This window comes from Trachypithecus francoisi, unplaced genomic scaffold, assembly GCF_009764315.1.
Source record: "Trachypithecus francoisi isolate TF-2019V2 unplaced genomic scaffold, Tfra_2.0 Lachesis_group1, whole genome shotgun sequence".
In the NCBI taxonomy this organism is placed as follows: Eukaryota; Metazoa; Chordata; class Mammalia; order Primates; family Cercopithecidae; genus Trachypithecus; species Trachypithecus francoisi.
Genome location: NW_022681454.1, coordinates 62678903 through 62696108, shown reverse-complemented (window position 1 = coordinate 62696108; position 17206 = coordinate 62678903). Strand labels below are relative to the sequence as shown.

General features: G+C 40.5%; 1 protein-coding gene across 13 annotated transcripts in view; it reads left to right on the top strand.

Annotated features, from left to right (window-relative positions):
• RUFY3 (RUN and FYVE domain containing 3) overlaps positions 1–17206 on the top strand; it is a 104289-nt gene that overhangs the window by 14670 nt on the left and 72413 nt on the right. For 3 of the 13 annotated variants that reach the window (XM_033214500.1, XM_033214504.1, XM_033214503.1), the window contains exon 1: positions 2669–3455. The exons of 7 other annotated variants lie outside the window; for them this stretch is intronic. In XM_033214500.1, the coding sequence (XP_033070391.1) occupies positions 3278–3455 (178 nt within the window). In that variant the 5' untranslated portion in view covers positions 2669–3277. Of the gene's footprint in view, positions 1–2668; positions 3456–15558; positions 15742–17206 lie in introns of those variants that run through there. 3 more of the 13 variants (XM_033214499.1, XM_033214505.1, XM_033214502.1) reach the window with 3 other exon arrangements.

Below are 17206 nucleotides of genomic sequence, written 5' to 3'. Positions count from 1 at the left end.
GATGGATCTTCCAAAGGAATGTTAATCAAGTTTGTTGCTTACTAACCTTGATGTTCCTGTAGTGTTGGTATGTTGCAATCAGTGGAGATCTGTTCAAGTTAGTAAATCCTTACTGGGGTGAAGAGATTGTCATGGTTTGTGACAAGGCCGAATTCAGGTTTTGGACCCCAGGCAATCACATGGCATTCAGATTTATTCATGTATTCCTTGTTCTAAGAACATATCAGTGATCTAGAGTTTTGATATCACACATAGAGATAGCTAGCTAGGGCTGTTTGGAGTTGTGGTTCCAGGAATGTCCCATGTAATTTGAAGGTTTTAATGACTACTTACTATGTTTTGAAGTATTGCATGATATAAAGTGAATCTATAAACTGTTCCCTTTATTAATATATAATATGGGAATATTTTTAGCTAGAAAGGAATTGAACTGAATTAAATGAGAATGTGTTAAATGAAGGCTTGTGTTCAGTATTTGGATATGAAAACTGTTTCCTGGAAAAGGTGTTCCTGTCTTACTGCTGCATGCCTAGTGCCTGGATCACTACCTGCCATGTGGAGCATCTCTTAGTGAATATCTGTTGAATGAATGAATGAATGAATGAATGGCTCTGAGTCTAGATGTAGGGTGATGATGAGAGAGAATGAGATAGATATAAAACCAGAAGTATTTTGCTTTCCTTAGTAACTTACTGATTTTTCCCAATTATAAATAAGCCTATATGTATGCCTTCTTACATTGTGCCAGTATACCCTCCTTTTTTTTTTTTTTTTTTATTTTGAGACGGGGTCTTACTGTGTCTCCCAGGCTAGACTGCAGTGGTGCAATCTCGGCTCACTGCGGCCTCTGCCTCCTGGCCTCATGTGAGTCTCCCACCTCAGTCTCCCAAGTAGCTAGGCCCACATGTGTGTGCCACCATACCCTGCTAATTTTTGTTTTTGTAGAGACGGGGTTTTGCCATGTTGCCCAGGCTGGTTTCAAACTCCTGAGCTCAAGCCATTCACCCGACTCAGCCTCCCAGAGTGCTGGGATTATAGGCACATGCCACCATATCTGACTAATTTTTGTATTTTTAGTAGAGACAAGGTTTCACCATGTTGGCCAGGCTGGTCTCGAACTCCTGACCTCAGGTGATCTGCCCGCCTATGCCTCCCAAAGTGCTGGTATTACAGGCATGAGCCACTGTGCCCAGCCATCCGGCCCCTCTTCCTAACAATGTGAAAATGCCAGTTTCTCTACAGAATTTGATTATTACCATTTTTTTTTTCTTTCAGTTCAGTCTCAAATTAGGATGAAGCATTTGAGATTTTAAGAATATTCAAGCAGAAGTTTTTTAGTTTTCAGAAATTAGCTAAATTAGGATGTCCCTCTGATAACAATCCCTAGAAAGGAATAAATAGTCTCAGGTCATATTTCTTGAATTTGTATGTTCCTCCTTAAAATTGAAACCCTTAAAGACAAAAACAAACACTTTCTTTCAATTGTCCAGAACATTTTCAAAGAAAATTGTTATTCTTCTCCTTGTAATTTATGTAGTTCATAAAGCAAGTACCTGCCCTTTTGCTACCAAGGTATAAATGCCTCATTGAATAATATAGGGCGTGTGTGTGTGTGTTGATTTAAGAAAGTATAATTGTCTTCAGTATGTTATTGAATGGGAGGATTTTTAAAATATAGCATGGTTTAATCTTCTGCTTAGAAACATATTTCATGCTTAAGGCTGGGCACAGTGACTCTTGCCAGTAGTCCCAGCACTTTGGGAGGCATAGGCAGGTAGATCACGAGGTCAGGAGTTCAAGACCAGCCTGGCCAAGATGGTGAAACCCTGTCTCTACTAAAAATATAAAAATTAGCTGGGCGTGGTGGTGGGCACCTGTAATCTCAGCTAGTCGGGAGGCTGAGGCGGAGAATTGCTTGAACTCGAGAGGTGGAGGTTGCAGTGAGCCAAGATCATGCCACTGCACTCCAACCTGGGCTACAGAGTAAGACTCCAACTCAAAAAAAAAAAAAATAAAGAAAAAAAAGAAAAAGAAAGAAACCTATTTTATGCTTGGCATAAATTTGGTAAATACAACAAAATAAAAAAGGGGGGAATTGCCATTCCTTGGCAAAGATTTTACTTTTTTAACTTCAAGATTTTTTTTGCATTTCTGCCTAACCTAAAAGGTCAGGTTTTTGTTCCTTGGAGAAGGAAGTTATAAATGCCCAAGAATAAGATATATAAATTGAAAATCTGCTTTAGCTTTTCTTTTTATCTTTTTGTTTTTTTTCCTTCTGAGAGCCTCAATTTTTTATGCTTTTCTTAAAACATAACGTTTAGCATAATAATTTTAATAGCTATGTAGATAAGAATAAAAGAGATGAATTATGTGCTTGTTAAATTAATCTAACTGCCTCTTTCACTGTCTTTACTATAGATTATTATCCAGTATTGATTGTCCTCCTTTTATTCAGTCCTTGATCCCAAAGTAAGAGGAATTGATGAGGCTATGTGCATTGTGTTATGTCTGATCACAGTTTGACTAGCAGAGTCTGGAAGTGGGTTGTACAGGATGAGAGAGAGAAGCCTAATTGCTCTCTCAGCATCAGCAGCATCTATAAAGCATCCTGGGAATTGCTTGCCCTACGTTCAGAGCAGCTGGTCACATGAGCCTGAATTTTCAGTTCAGTTCATTAGTCAGCCATTTTGGTCAACACCCTGCTTACTGCGCACGGCCAATCCTATGAGAACTCAGCATCCCATCTCATCTGAGCAGATCCTGGAAGTGATTTCTGCAGCTCAGAATTTTTTTTTTTAAGCTACACTGAAAATATAGGTTTATTTTTTGTTCAGGTTTTTCTTTTATATTTTTTTCTGCACAAAGGAGGAGGATTTTTCACTTATTCATATCGAGGCCAGATTTTTAAAGCCAGCTAAGGCAGCATCGGCTGTGCAGGATTTAAAGCCCATAGGTCTGCTGAAAAAAAAGGTGGGGGGCAGGGAAAGGAAGATAAAAGGAGAGGAAGCTGGGAGAAGACAAGCATCATCTTATTTTGCTATGTGGTAGGAACTGTCTATAAGATAGTGTAGAATTGTTTATCTTGAGCAGTTTGTTCTTAAACTATAAGGTGTTTTTCCTTTTTTTTTTTTTAAACCTCCCCCACCCTTTTCCTGAAAGCTTTGTTTCAGAGCTTTGTATTGGGTTTTTTTGGTGAGGAGGTTGTATTTATTTTTGTGGTGTGTGTGTGTGTGTGTGTGTGTGTCTGTGTGTGTGTTGTGGTCCCAGCTGAGTCATCATGTCTGCTCTGACGCCTCCGACCGATATGCCAACCCCCACCACTGACAAGATCACACAGGCTGCCATGGAGACCATCTACCTTTGCAAATTCCGAGTGTCCATGGATGGAGAATGGCTCTGCCTGCGAGAGCTGGATGACATCTCACTTACACCTGACCCAGAGCCTACCCATGAAGGTATGGTCAGATCCTGCCCGCTAATGCCTCACCAGCATCTTCATTGTTATGGGGGAGGGCTGGGAGGATCAGGGAGAGGTAGAAAAAGCCTACACTCTCAACTGTTAACAGTCCTGAAAACCTTGCATCCTTACTTACCACCCAGCTCCCCTCCTCTTGCTCATGGGGGAAAAATAATTTTTTTCCTGCCCCTTGAGATATCCTTTCAAAAGACGCTGGATACTTGTTTAGAGTTCTTTGTCTTAAGCCTCTAAAGAAGAATTTGAGGTCACTTATCACATCTGATTCTAATCAATAAAGCTATTTTGTTCATATATGAAAATGTTCATATATGAAATTGTAGTGAGTTATAACACTAACTTAAGACAACATGACTATAATTATAGGATTGTACATGATGAATACAGTAGAAACACCAGGGTATCCTCACCATTATATGAGGATATAATGTTAAGCAGGTTATGACATCTAGGAAAGATTTGATAAAATATTATCTTTTTTAACAATATGGATTATTAGGTTAGATGAGAAAATAACTTTCAGCATAATGCCTTGGAAAGGTTAAATATGATTAATATGGGATCCCTATATATTACAATAGAATGGTAATATTGGAATCTATTGGCCATTGCTTTTTATAAATTATTTGTGGTAACTCTTATGATCCATTTGAGATTTCCACTGTCAGTACCTCTGAGATCTTTGTGGTCTCTTGACTTGTGACTTTTTTCCTGGACTTTTCCTAATTTATGAGCGGTTTTCTGCTTCTACCCTTTAATTCTCTTAATGCCACAGAAAGATTTATTTGAGTCATAGCTACAAATTATTTTGTTTTCAATACAGTGGCTTCTTAGCTAGGGTTTATTCTCTGTCCTTATACTGATGAAAACAAAAACGCTTGCATGTGAGGAGAAATTCTTTATAAACATCTGCCTGATAGTTAGGCACATCGACAAGACAAAGAAGACCATAGGTGAATTGTACCTAGCAGATGGGGTTAGGAAAGGTGATTCTCTGCCTTTGACCTTGAGTTGAAATCTTATCATGACTCAGAGTTTGCCCATTGTGTTTGATAAGGATTTTATCTTCCCAGTCAGCCTTAGCCTTGATAAAGTTTTAGGGATGGTTAGTATCACAGAACACAAAGCAGTCATTTTGGGTGTGTCTTTAAGAACAATGTTTAAGTGGTTTTTAAGACTTTTTGCATCTTGTAACAATTGGTTTGTTAATTGGACAGCTTTCTTTGGCTGTAAGTTTCGTTATGTGCACAAGTTATGAGACATCAGCTGAAATTCCATGCCAGTACTATTTATTTTTTATTATTATTTTATTCTGTGTTTTCATCAAAACATCGTTACATCCAACAATTCCAGTACTACTTAAAACAGCCTCCAAAGCTTTAAAAGTCTTGACAGAAGAAAAATACAGTTTTAGAAGGCTACCAAGAAGTCTTCTGGCAACTGCCTCAGTTTACATATTTTGTTTGAAAAAAATGTGTTCCCGTCCATTTTGAGAGTCATACAATATGAAATATTCCCTTTATTATGAAATCTAGTTTATCAGTGTCTCAAAAATAATTGTTAACAATTTAGCACTTCGAATATATGTTTTTGGAGCAATATTCCTATGGATAAGTGAAAGTGAGCTGTTTGGTTCATGTAAGCGTTTGTAGCAGTGTCATTTGAATTCTTCATAGAGAAATCTGTAGCAACACATTTCTCAGTATGGAAAATGTGTGAGAGCTATAACCTAAGCAATAAATTGTGTGTCTGCTGATTAAAGAAATAATAAATACAGAGTTTCCAAGACCTTTAATCAACTATAGAGGATTTGGAAGAAAATAGAGAAATGCTAATAGTGCATTTTAGAATTTTGCCTTAAATTGGTCAAGAAAGCCATTATTTTAAATAATTAGAAATGAAAATAAAGAAAGTATAGGCCCATGAAAACCTATGAGTATTATTTTCTTGTTCCATTACCAAACTCTGAATATTTAAACAGTCATTTGGTCCCAAGAAATAATCCACTTTTATGTTAATACCATTGACAGTTATTATATTTAATTTATAAGCATTTAAGTGGTGGTCACCAGGCCTATGATTATGTGCATCTCACCTTGTTGACAAAATGAAACTCCTGATGTCTGGACGCAGAAGTATTCAGACTGCTTTCCGGGCTGATTCATAGAGGGAAAAATATGTGACCACCCAAATCCTAGAGTGAAGTCTCCTTACTCCTACAAAAGAAAATAAGCAAAAAGCATAATGTTCCCTCTTAAAATGATGTAGACCGACCGTATATACTCAGCAATAGAGGCTCTGTGGCTTCCACATTTTATTTTTTTAAAACCAGAGTTCCTGGCCCTTCACTGAGCAGTCCACAGTACAGGCCTGGACCTAGAGTTTCTGCCTACTTTAACCCTTAAATAAATGAGAATAAAAGTATTCACTTCATTATCTCAATGCTTATTGGTGGTCAATGAGGTTATCTCTTTTGTGTTATATACTTTTTTTTTTTTGAGACAGAATTTTGTTCTTGTTGCCCAGGCTGGAGTGCAATGGCACGATCTCGGCTCACTGCAACCTCCGCCCACTGGGTTCAAGCGATTCTCCTGCCTCAGCCTTCCAAGTAGCTGGGATTACAGGCATGCGGCACCACACCCAGCTAATTTTTGTATTTTTTGTATTTTTAGTGGAGACGGAGTTTCTCCATGTTGGTCAGTTTGGTTTCGAACTCCCGACCTCAGGTGATCCACCCGCCTCCGCCTCCCAGCGTGCTGGGATTACAGGTGTGAGCCACCACACCCGCCTTATATACTCTATTTTTAAAAGCCAAAAGCAAATCTACAGCAAGTTTAATTGCAAACAGATTTCCCCTAAAGGGAAATCACAGTCCTGTGATTGATTCCACTGGAGAGGCTTCGTTAAGTGAGACCTTAAGAGGTAACGAGGTGATCACCGGACCAACATAGGGAGGACATTTCAAACAGTACATAGTGAGCTGGCCCAGCCAGGGAATAGCAAACAGGAGCACAGTGGACTTCTGTTTGGCACAACAGGGAGCAAGGCTGGAAAGATAAGCAGGGGCTTGACTGTAGAAATCTTCTTATTCATACTGAAAAGCCTGCATTTGATTCTGTAGTGAAAAGCTACTGGTGCTTTATGTCTGGGAGTAACATGAAATAAGATTTGTATTTGGAATGATCACTCTGGCAACAGTCTAGTGGATGGATCAGAAGAACATAAGCTCTCAGGGACCCCTAACTATAACTATTAAAATGGTCTGGGTAAGAGATGACAATCTCAAATTAAGGCAGCGAGAGTGAACACAAAAGGAACAATCCTTGGAAAAGTAGAATGTCCCCGATGACTGAAGGGCTGGGTGGCTAGAGAATGAAGGTGAGGCGGTGCCTGGGATGACTCTCCAACTTCTGGCTACAGAAGCTGGGTTCCCTTTACCAGTACAGAATGGAGAGGGAAGATAACATTTGAGTTCTTGATGCTTAATACATTGTGACTAACAAAAGCACTACCATTATTCTTTTTTTTTTTTTTTGAGACGGAGTCTGGCTCTGTCACCCAGGCTGGAGTGCAGTGGCCAGATCTCAGCTCACTGCAAGCTCCGCCTTCCGGGTTTACGCCATTCTCCTGCCTCAGCCTCCCGAGTAGCTGGGACCACAGGCGCCCGCCACCTCGCCCAGCTAGTTTTTTTTGTGTGTGTTCTTTAGTGGAGATAGGATTTCACCGTGTTAGCCAGGATGGTCTCGATCTCCTGACCTCGTGATCCGCCCGTCTCGGCCTCCCAAAGTGTTGGGATTACAGGCTTGAGCCACCGCGCCCGCCCTCTTTTTTTTTTTTTTTTTTTTTGAGACAGAGTTTCGCTATTAATGCCCAGGCTGGAGTATAATGGCGCTATCTCGGCTTACTGCAACCTCCACCACCCACGTTCAAGCGATTCTCCTGCCTCAGACTCCCTGAGTAGCTGGGATTACAGTCATGCGCCACCATGCCCAGTTAATTTTGTATCTTTAGCAGAGACAAGGTTTCTCCATGTTGGTCAGGCTGGTCTCAAACTCCTGACCTCAAGTGATCGCCCGCCTAAACCTCCCAAAGTGCTGGGATTACAGTCGTGAGCCACCGCGCCCCGCCCATCACTCTTTCAATTAAGCCTTCTACCCGCTCCACAGAAGCATTAATCAGATTTACACTTTTCCAGATTACATATCCTGGCTTAAGTCTGTACCCTAATTTCCATTAAGAGTTGGAATCCTCACATGGAAAGGCGGGGATGAGGATAAAAGGAGTGAGACTAAATGGACATTCAGAGATGTGAGAATGTGGCTTACTTTCTTACTTTGCTTGTGCCATGTCAGCACTAGAGGAGCAGCCTTGTTTATAGAAAATTCATTGTGCATTTTCTTAATTTAGAGAAACATGGCCGGGCGCGGTGGCTCAAGCCTGTAATCCCAGCACTTTGGGAGGCCGAGACGGGCGGATCACGAGGTCAGGAGATCGAGACCATCCTGGCTAATACGGTGAAACCCCGTCTCTACTAAAAAAATACAAAAAACTAGCCGGGCGCGGTGGCGGGCGCCTGTAGTCTACTCCGGAGGCTGAGGCAGGAGAATGGCGTAAACCCGGGAGGCGGAGCTTGCAGTGAGCTGAGATCCGGCCACTGCACTCCAGCCTGGGCGACAGAGCGAGACTCCGTCTCAAAAAAAAAAGAAACGTGCCACCATTGAAATGATCTCTCAGAGACTTTTTTTTTTTTAGTTTGTGAAAGCGTAGTGGGATTTCTTTTCTTTTCTTCTTCTTCTTTTTTTTTTGAAAGCAATGTTGGAAGTAAGTAGAATTTCAAAGTAAAAAAACTTTTAAAGCACCATGAAAATTTTAGAGAACATGTATTCTCTGTTTTTCTCAAGAATGGAAGCAGAACACTTCAGTTAGACCTTTAAGCATCATTATATGAATTTCAGAAGTGGTATTATTACTGAGATGAAGTGATATGTTTTATTTTTGCCATTTTTTTTAAAGTCACATGCTCATATGTTTCTGAATTTCTTGGAGTAACATTCTCAAAACAAGTTACATATAATTCTAGGATCAGAAAAATAACAACTTTTTTGTTTGTCTGTTTTTTGAGACAGAGTCTCATTCTGTTGCCCAGGCTGGAGTGCAGGGGCAAGTTCCCAGCTTGCTGAAACCTCCGCCTCCCAGGTTCAAGCAGATCTCCTGCCTCAGCCTCCCTAGTAACTGGGATTATAGGCAGACGCCACCGCGCCTGGGTAATTTTTGTATTTTTAGTAGAGACAGGATTTCATCATGTTGTCCAGGCTGGTCTTGAACTCCTGACCTCAGGCGATCCACCCACCTTGGCCTCCCAAAGTGCTGGGATTACAAAAAATTAGCCGGGCATGGTGGCAGGTGCCTGTAATCCCTGCTACTCGGGAGGCTGAGGCAGGAGAATCACTTGAACCCAGGAGGCAGAGGTTGCGGTGAGCCGAGATTGTGCCACTGCACCCCAGCCTGGGCAACAAGAGTGAAACTCTGTCTCAAAAAAAAAAAAAAAAAAGATTTTTTTAAAGAAATTCACCAATACATGTTATGTATACACATGCCCACATACATGAGGGGCAGGCTATAGTATTGCCTTCAATATTATTGAATGTTTAACAACAAAACCAACTATAGCTATGACTCAGTTTATAACACATTTACCCTTAAAAAGTTTACCTAATTAGAAATGTATATGTTAGTAAAAATTTTGACACTTTAAAGAGAATTTTTAAAGAATGAAATCCTGACTCATTTGTTGTCTCAAGTGATTACAGATTTCCTTTGAGTTAAGTTGGGGTTATGTCCTGAGAAACCCATCCTAAGTTGAAAATACCATAAAATGAAAATGCATTTAATACACCTACTGTACCGAACTTAATAGCTTAAATAGCTTAGGCTAGGCGGCCTTAAACATGCTTAGAAGACTTAAGTTAGCCAACAGTTGCGTAAAAGCATCTGGCAGCACAGTACCCTGTAGCGTATTGGTTGTTTACCCTGATCTGAGGCTGATCGTGTGGCTGAGTAGGATGATGTGGCTGACCGGAGCTGCGGCTTGCTGCTGCTGAGAGAGGGTCATGAGAGAGGATCACCTGGCATAGTGCTAGCTCGGGAAGAGATCAAAATTCAGAATTTGAAGTAGGGTTTCTACTGAACTCATATCACTTTCTCACCGTTGTAAAGTTGAAATATCGTAAGTTGAATCCTCATAAGCCGGGGACTGTCTGTAAATTGAAATTAGCCTAAAAGACAGCAGTAGTATCGTATTTCAAAAGAGAAAATGTTATTTTGCATATATTGCCTTTACTCTGTAAAGTGTTTCAGACAGATTTTTTTTTTAATAGAATTTATGATCTAAGTACCATTCCTTGTTCTTAAACTAAATGTCCAGCTTTTGGTCTATTTTCTTTTTTATTCCACATCCCTACTGTCTGTTATCATATTTTTGATATTTATATGGTTTGAGTAGCAGGCAAAGTTAAAAATTGCAATTTAAAATAATTTTTATGTGCTTTTTAAAGTGAAGCTAAGTTGGATTTTTAAAATAAGACTTTTTTCTGATTACAAAAGGATATTTGTTGTGGAGATTTGGAAATTTCTTCTTTTTTTTTTAATGAGGCCTTGAGATTTGGAAATTTCTAAGTAGAATTTTGACACAGAATTCAAAATGACTGAAGAAATCTGCTGAATACCTAATGAGTCTCTTTAGAGTTGGGTGGATATTAATTAGACTATGGAAAACTTGATTGCTCTCAATATGGGGTATATTTGAGAACAATAAAGGAATTAGTACAATAATGGGGTTGATTGGACAATTGGTGTTTTAGCTACTGTGATGGTCATTAATTTAGAGATAATATAGGATAGTGGTTAAAAGTATGGATTTTGTGGCTTGGACCTGGACCTGGATCCAGTTCCTTTACCCCACTATTCAGTAGTCATGTGACGTTGCACGAGTTATCCCTTCATGCTTGAGTTTTTTTTTTGTTTTAAGACAGTCTCACACTGTCACCTGGACTGGAGTGCAATGGCGTGATCTCGGCTCACTGCAACCTCCACCTCCCGGGTTCACACAGTTCTCCTGCCTTAGCCTCCTGAGTAGCTGGGATTACAGGCGCACACCACCACACCCAGCTAATTTTTTTGTATTTTTAGTAGAGATGAGGTTTCCACATATTGGCCAGTCTGGTCTCCAACTCCTGACCTCAAGTGATCTGCCCACTTCAGTCTCCCAAAGTGCTAGGATTACAGATGTGAACCACCATGCTTGAGTTTTTCTCTCCTCTTAACTGGGAATATTAATGGTAACTACTTGAGAGTTTAGGAGGATTAAATGAGATAATTAATGTAAAGCACTCTGTAAATGGTAGCTATTTTTATTAGTAGTTGTTCATGAATCAGTAGCTGGAGCCACAGCAGTTTAAGCCATATTCTTAAATACATTGCCATTTTATTTTATATTTATATTTTTATATCTAACTTTATAGAGTAGTCTAAACAAGTTATTTATCAGACAGACTAAAGATGAACATTAGTAGTAGCTTAAACTCAAGTTTTAGCATTGTCCTTTCTTGAACCTCTATAAATAAGAAAATAATTGATTAAAAATCAATGAGTTATCAGTTATCAAGAAATATGTGTTTTTCTTTTCCTTTTTTTTTTTTTTTTTGAGACGGAGTCTTGCTCTTGTCACCCAGGCTGGAACGCAGTGGTGCAATCTTGGCTCACTGCAACCCCTGCCTCCCCGGTTCAAGTGATTCTCTTGCCTCAGCCTCCCAAGTTGCCGGGATTACAGGCACCCACCACCATTTCCGGCTCATTTCTGTATTTTTAGTAGAGATAGGGTTTCACCATGTTGGCCAGGCTGGTCTTGAACTCCTTGAACCTGCCTTGGCCTCCCAAAGTGCTGGGATTACATACGTGAGCCACCTCACCCTGCCAAAATATGTGCTTTTTAACCTTCTTTTAGGGATGAGGAATCTGACATTGAGAGGTGATGCACAGATGATCAGTTGCATGCAATAAAATATACGTCTGGCCCGATTAGTTACTTTCTGCCAGGAATTATTTACTCCAAGTGTTAAAAATGTATTATCTCATTTAATTTTTACAACAATCTTTTGAGCCTAGATATAGTTATTAACCCCAGTTTACAAATAAACTGACATTTGGCCAGGCGCGGTAGCTCACACTTGTAATCCCAGCACTTTGGGAGGCTGAGGCGGGTGGATCACCTGAGGTCAGGAGTTCAAGACTAGCCTGGCCAACATGGTGAAACCCCATCTCTACTAAAAATACCAAAAAAAAAAATGATTAGCTGGGCATGGGGGCAGGTACCTATAATCCCAACTACTTGAGATGCTGAGGCAGGAGAATTGCTTGAACCCGGGAGGCAGAGGTTGCAGTGAGCCGAGATCACACCACTGTACTCACTCCAGCCTGGGTGACAAGAGTGAAACTCCAACTCAAAAATTTAAAAAAGTAAAATAAACTGACATTCAAGGATGTAATAACTGGTAGAGGCAGGATTCAAACTCAGACAACCAATGGCTCAACTCATACACAATACTCCTGTCTCAGAATTCTAGAGTGCAAGTCCAACAATAGGCCTGCATTTAATAGGGGGAGTCTTCTTCCCAGTCTCTGATGATATATTTCCAGAAGTTTTATACACAATTGAACACAGCATTGGCAACTTAAGTACAGTGAGCATCCAGATAAGGCCAAAAGCATCCCAGCTGGGACAGGCTTGGTGATTGCCATCTTGTTTTGTTTTGTTTTTTTTTTTTGAGAGGGAATCTCGCTCTTGTTGCCCAGGCTGGAGTGCAGTTGCGCGATCGTGGCTCACTGCAACCTCTGCCTCCTGGGTTCAAGCAATTCTCCTGCCTCAGCCTCCTAAGTAGCTGGGATTAGAGGTGCCTGCCACCACGCCTGGCTAATTTTTGTACTTTTAGTAGAGAAGGGGTTTCGTCATGTTGGCCTAGGCTTGTCTCGAACTCCTGACCTCAGGTGATCTGCCCGCCTTGGCCTCCCGAAGTGCTGGGATTACAGGCATGAACCACCACGACCGGCCAGGGATTGCCGTCTGTTAAAGTGGAGATTGAGCTTTTTGTCCACTTGTTTTCTTTTTCCTCTTTTCACTCACTTTTATAAAGTAAATGGAAATATTTACATAATTGTGCATATACTACCAAACAGCAAAAATAGTACACTGCTGAAACTGACCTGGCTGGCAAGTGACATCTCTGTATGCTAAATTTAGCTTTCTGAAGCAGATGTACAAAAGCAATAAGAAAAGCAGTTTTGTTTTGTTTTTGTTTTGAGACAGAGTTTCGCTCTGTTGCCCAGTCTGAAGTGCAGTGGCGTAATCTCGGCTCACTGCAACCTCCGCCTCCCAGGTTTAAGCGATTCTCCTGCCTCAGCCTCTCGAGTAGCTGGGACTACAGATGCGCACCACCATGCCTGGCTAATTTTTGTATTTTTAATGGAGACAGGGTTTTGCCATGTTGGCCGGGCTGGTCTTGAACTCTTGGGCTCAAGCAATCACCCGCCTCAGCCTCCCAAAGTACTGGGATTACAGGAATGAGCCACCACGCTTAGCCTGAAAAGCATTTGGGATAGCAGTAATGTTTGTGATTACGGATTGTTTGAAATAGTAGCTACTATTTTGTTACATTGTAATACATAACCATTACTCTTTTAGCCAAGCATTCTCATGCCCTTCTTTGGATGATTTTTTTTTATTCAATGTTTTTTCAAACTCCTTTTCAACATACTTACCTGCTCTAGTCAGACTGTGCTTCAGTAAAACCCTGATTATTCTTTTTGTTTTACTATTCCAACTTGTGATTCTTCATGCCAGTGTTATATCAGGAAGGGTGATGGACCCCGATTCCCTTCATCTACAAGTCCTTCTGTAACAGATCTCACACCTTTCATGTCCAGAATCACTGGGTAGCATCTGGGACATTTGTTTGAATATGCTGGGAATCATTCTCCAGTTATTTAATTTATGGGATTCCTTATTTCTGAAGTTATATAGAAAGTTCTTCAGGACAAACCTTTTCTTTGGCATTCTTCAGAAGGCCACATAGTACTGTGTACTATTTATGGTAGATATCCAACAAACTTCTGGTGAACTCAGTGATTCCCTATTACTCCATAAAACCATTTTAAAAGAAAGAATTTTCATGCTACTATAAAGACACATTCACATGTATGTTTATTGCGGCACTATTCACAATAGCAAAGACTTGGAACCAACCCAGATATCCATCAATAATAGACTGGATAAAGAAAATGTGGCACATAAACACCATGAAATACTATGCAGCCTTAAAACAGGATGTGTTCATGTCCTTTGCAGGGGCATGGATGAAGCTGGAAACCATCATTCTGAGCAAACTATCACAAGGACAGAAAACCAAACACCGCATATTCTCACTCATAAGTGGGAGTCGAACAATGAAAACACATGGACACAGGGAAGGGAACATCACACGCCGGGGGGCAGGGGGCTGGGGGAGGGATGGCATTAGGAGAAATACCTAATGTAAATGATGAGTTGATGGGTGCAGCAAACCAACATGGCACATGTATACCTATGTAACAAACTTGCACGTTGTGCACATGTACTCCAGAACTTAAAGTATTAGGGAAAAAAAAAAAAAAAGCTGGGAGCAGTGGTGGGCGCCTGTAATCCCAACTACTCGGGAGGCTGAGGCAGAAGAATCACTTGAACCCGGGAGGCAGAGGTCGCAGTGAGCCAAGATCACGCCACTGCACTCTAACCTGGGCAACAGAGCGAGACTCCATTTCTAAATAAATAAATAATAAAAGATTTTGTCTTCCTCCATTACAATTTAATTTATGGTTTCTAATGTTTTCTTTATTTTCAATTTTTTAATCTCATATTCTGGACCAACTATATATTATTTGGAAAATATAAGTTTAGAATAATGTAATAATTTATTGTTTTAAATATATTAATATATAGTATTGATGACAATATGGGACAACTTGGGGCCTCTGCTAGTGAGAATGTACATTAGTACATCCTTTATAGAAATCATTTTATCATTGTGAATCAAGGACCCTAAAAAAATTAATTCTCAGTAATTGTACCAGACACGTATCCTAAGGAAATAATAAGAGATACAAACAAAAAGTTTATGTATGTACTGTGTATTTATCACAGTATTCTGACTTCCTGTAGCACAATCTTGAGAGCAACTTAAATAGCCTAAGAGGTAAATTATTCAATAAGTTGTAGAACATCTTACACTAAAAATTATTGTGGAACGATATTTGATGTATAGGGTAATGTTTGGATATAACTTTAAAAGCTGCCTCTTAAGCTGCATATTTACTATAGTCACAAATTTTTTAAGCATAGGTATACATAAACACAAGTGAAAGGAAATATATCAAAAATATAAAAATTGATTATCTCTGGATAGTGGAATTACAGGTGATTTTTATAATATTCTTTATGTTTCTTTATATCTCCCAAATATTCTACAAGAGGACATATTACTCTAATAGGAAAACAAATGCTCCTTTTTCAAGGGAAAAAACTTTATGAAAATGTACGGGTGTGCAATCATCCATCCAACAGATATTTGTATTATATATCAGTACCTTCTATGACAGTTTCACCATCTGTGAGTGGGAATGTTTGCCTCACAGCAGGGCTACTGCTTTAGATTCAATTTCCAATATAATTTTTTAAGATTTCTATTAGGCATTTTATTTTGAGCTTTTTCACAGACCTGTGTTTATTTACTGGCATGCTTTGTTTTCTTAGCTGTGTAAATGCTATTTGCAGTGTATGGGGGGGCCCACAGTGTCTAGATTTAGAAGCATGTACAGCATTTGATTGATTCCTTTCCTAAGTGTTTGGAAAATAAAACCTGAGTCATTGGGATTCTCTTTTTCACAGAATTGTGTTATTGTTCTTTGCTTTCACTGTGGCACACCCCGTTTTGTAATTGGCCCTTGGTGAGATTACAGAAACATTTGTTGCCACCAGTGCAGTCCGCCTTAGATTTACACTGTCAGGTTCTCTGAGCTGTGATTATGTGTTCAGAAGGCAGTCTCAGTGAACTTCTCGAAGTGAGAAGGTTGTAGCTTTTAATACAGTCTCAGAAGCCTATGGGACAAAGTTCTTGGACAAGGTTCATCCCTTCTTGTTGCTCTGTCCTGAAAATAACCTGGCTAGTCACCCTTTCAAGGTAAGTTTTACCCACTTAGCTTCTAGGATTTTGTAAAATTCTAAATCTGGGTGAGAAATATCAGTAGCTCTGTACTTGTATGCCAGCTCCTATCTAAACCACGAAAGAGCTGCATGTTGCCTCTGACCTGACCGTAATATACTCTGTATAAAATCAGTTTTTCCTTCCTGTTTCAGGGCTACTTTCAGTTTCTTCCTATCTCCTTGATACATCTGCACTGGCGTTGGCTTCAGTGCACTGTCAGTAACCGTAGTGCCTTACAGTCTTTTCTTCTATTGGTGAGCGAGCCTTTTCTGAATTTTCGTGGAACGGAGCTTCTACTTTAATCTTTAATTTGTGCCCTTCATAACAGAACTCACATTAATTCTTCTTTGGGTTATCAGCTTCTAACACCCAAAAGTCGTTTGTCCTAAACTAATCACTGAAATATGAATCATTTTCCAAAAGGAAATGCTGTGCCAGATAAGATAACTGCCGCTCAGTGATAGAACTCAGAACATGGCCCTGCGCGGTGGCTCAAGCCTGTAATCCCAGCACTTTGGGAGGCCGAGACGGGCGGATCACGAGGTCAGGAGATCGAGACCATCCTGGCTAACATGGTGAAACCCCGTCTCTACTAAAAAATACAAAAAACTAGCCGGGCGAGGTGGCGGGCGCCTGTAGTCCCAGCTACTTGGGAGGCTGAGGCAGGAGAATGGCGTAAACCCGGTAGGCGGAGCTTGCAGTGAGCTGAGATCCGGCCACTGCACTCCAGCCTGGGCGACAGAGCGAGACTCCGTCTCAAAAAAAAAAAAAAGAAAGACACTTTGGGAGGCCGAGGCGGGCGGATCACGAGGTCAGGAGATCGAGACCATCCTGGCTAACATGGTGAAACCCCGTCTCTACTAAAAAAAAAAAAAAAAAAAAAAAAATACAAAAAAACTAGCCGGGCGAGGTGGCGGGCGCCTGTAGTCCCAGCTACTCGGGAGGCTGAAGCAGGAGAATGGCGTAAACCCGGGAGGCGGAGCTTGCAGTGAGCTGAGATCCGGCCACTGCACTCCAGCCCGGGCGACAGAGGGAGACTCCGTCTCAAAAAAAAAAAAAAGAAAGAAAGAACTCAGAACAGAATTCACGTTGTCAGATTCCCAAGCCTGGGTACCAACCACGATCTGGTTGGAAAGAGCAAGTGCTGTCGTTTGAGAGCATCCACAATACTCTGTACTCTTGAGTAGCTGGTTCTGCATTTTGCTTTTCTGGTGGTGCCCCTCTTGAGGGGGAGGTGGAGAGTGTACAATTTGGCATGTTTTTTCATTGTGGTTCCTCTAGTCCCCACCAGTCAACTGTGACTACTATGAAGTGCTTTTGAGTACAGGGCTATAAATACTAAAATCTGTTCCTTTGCAATTTTTGGTATTTGAGCTTTTCCAGAGAACAAATAGAAGTATTTGATGAGCTTAGAAGCACATGTGTAGAGGAACAGTGAAAA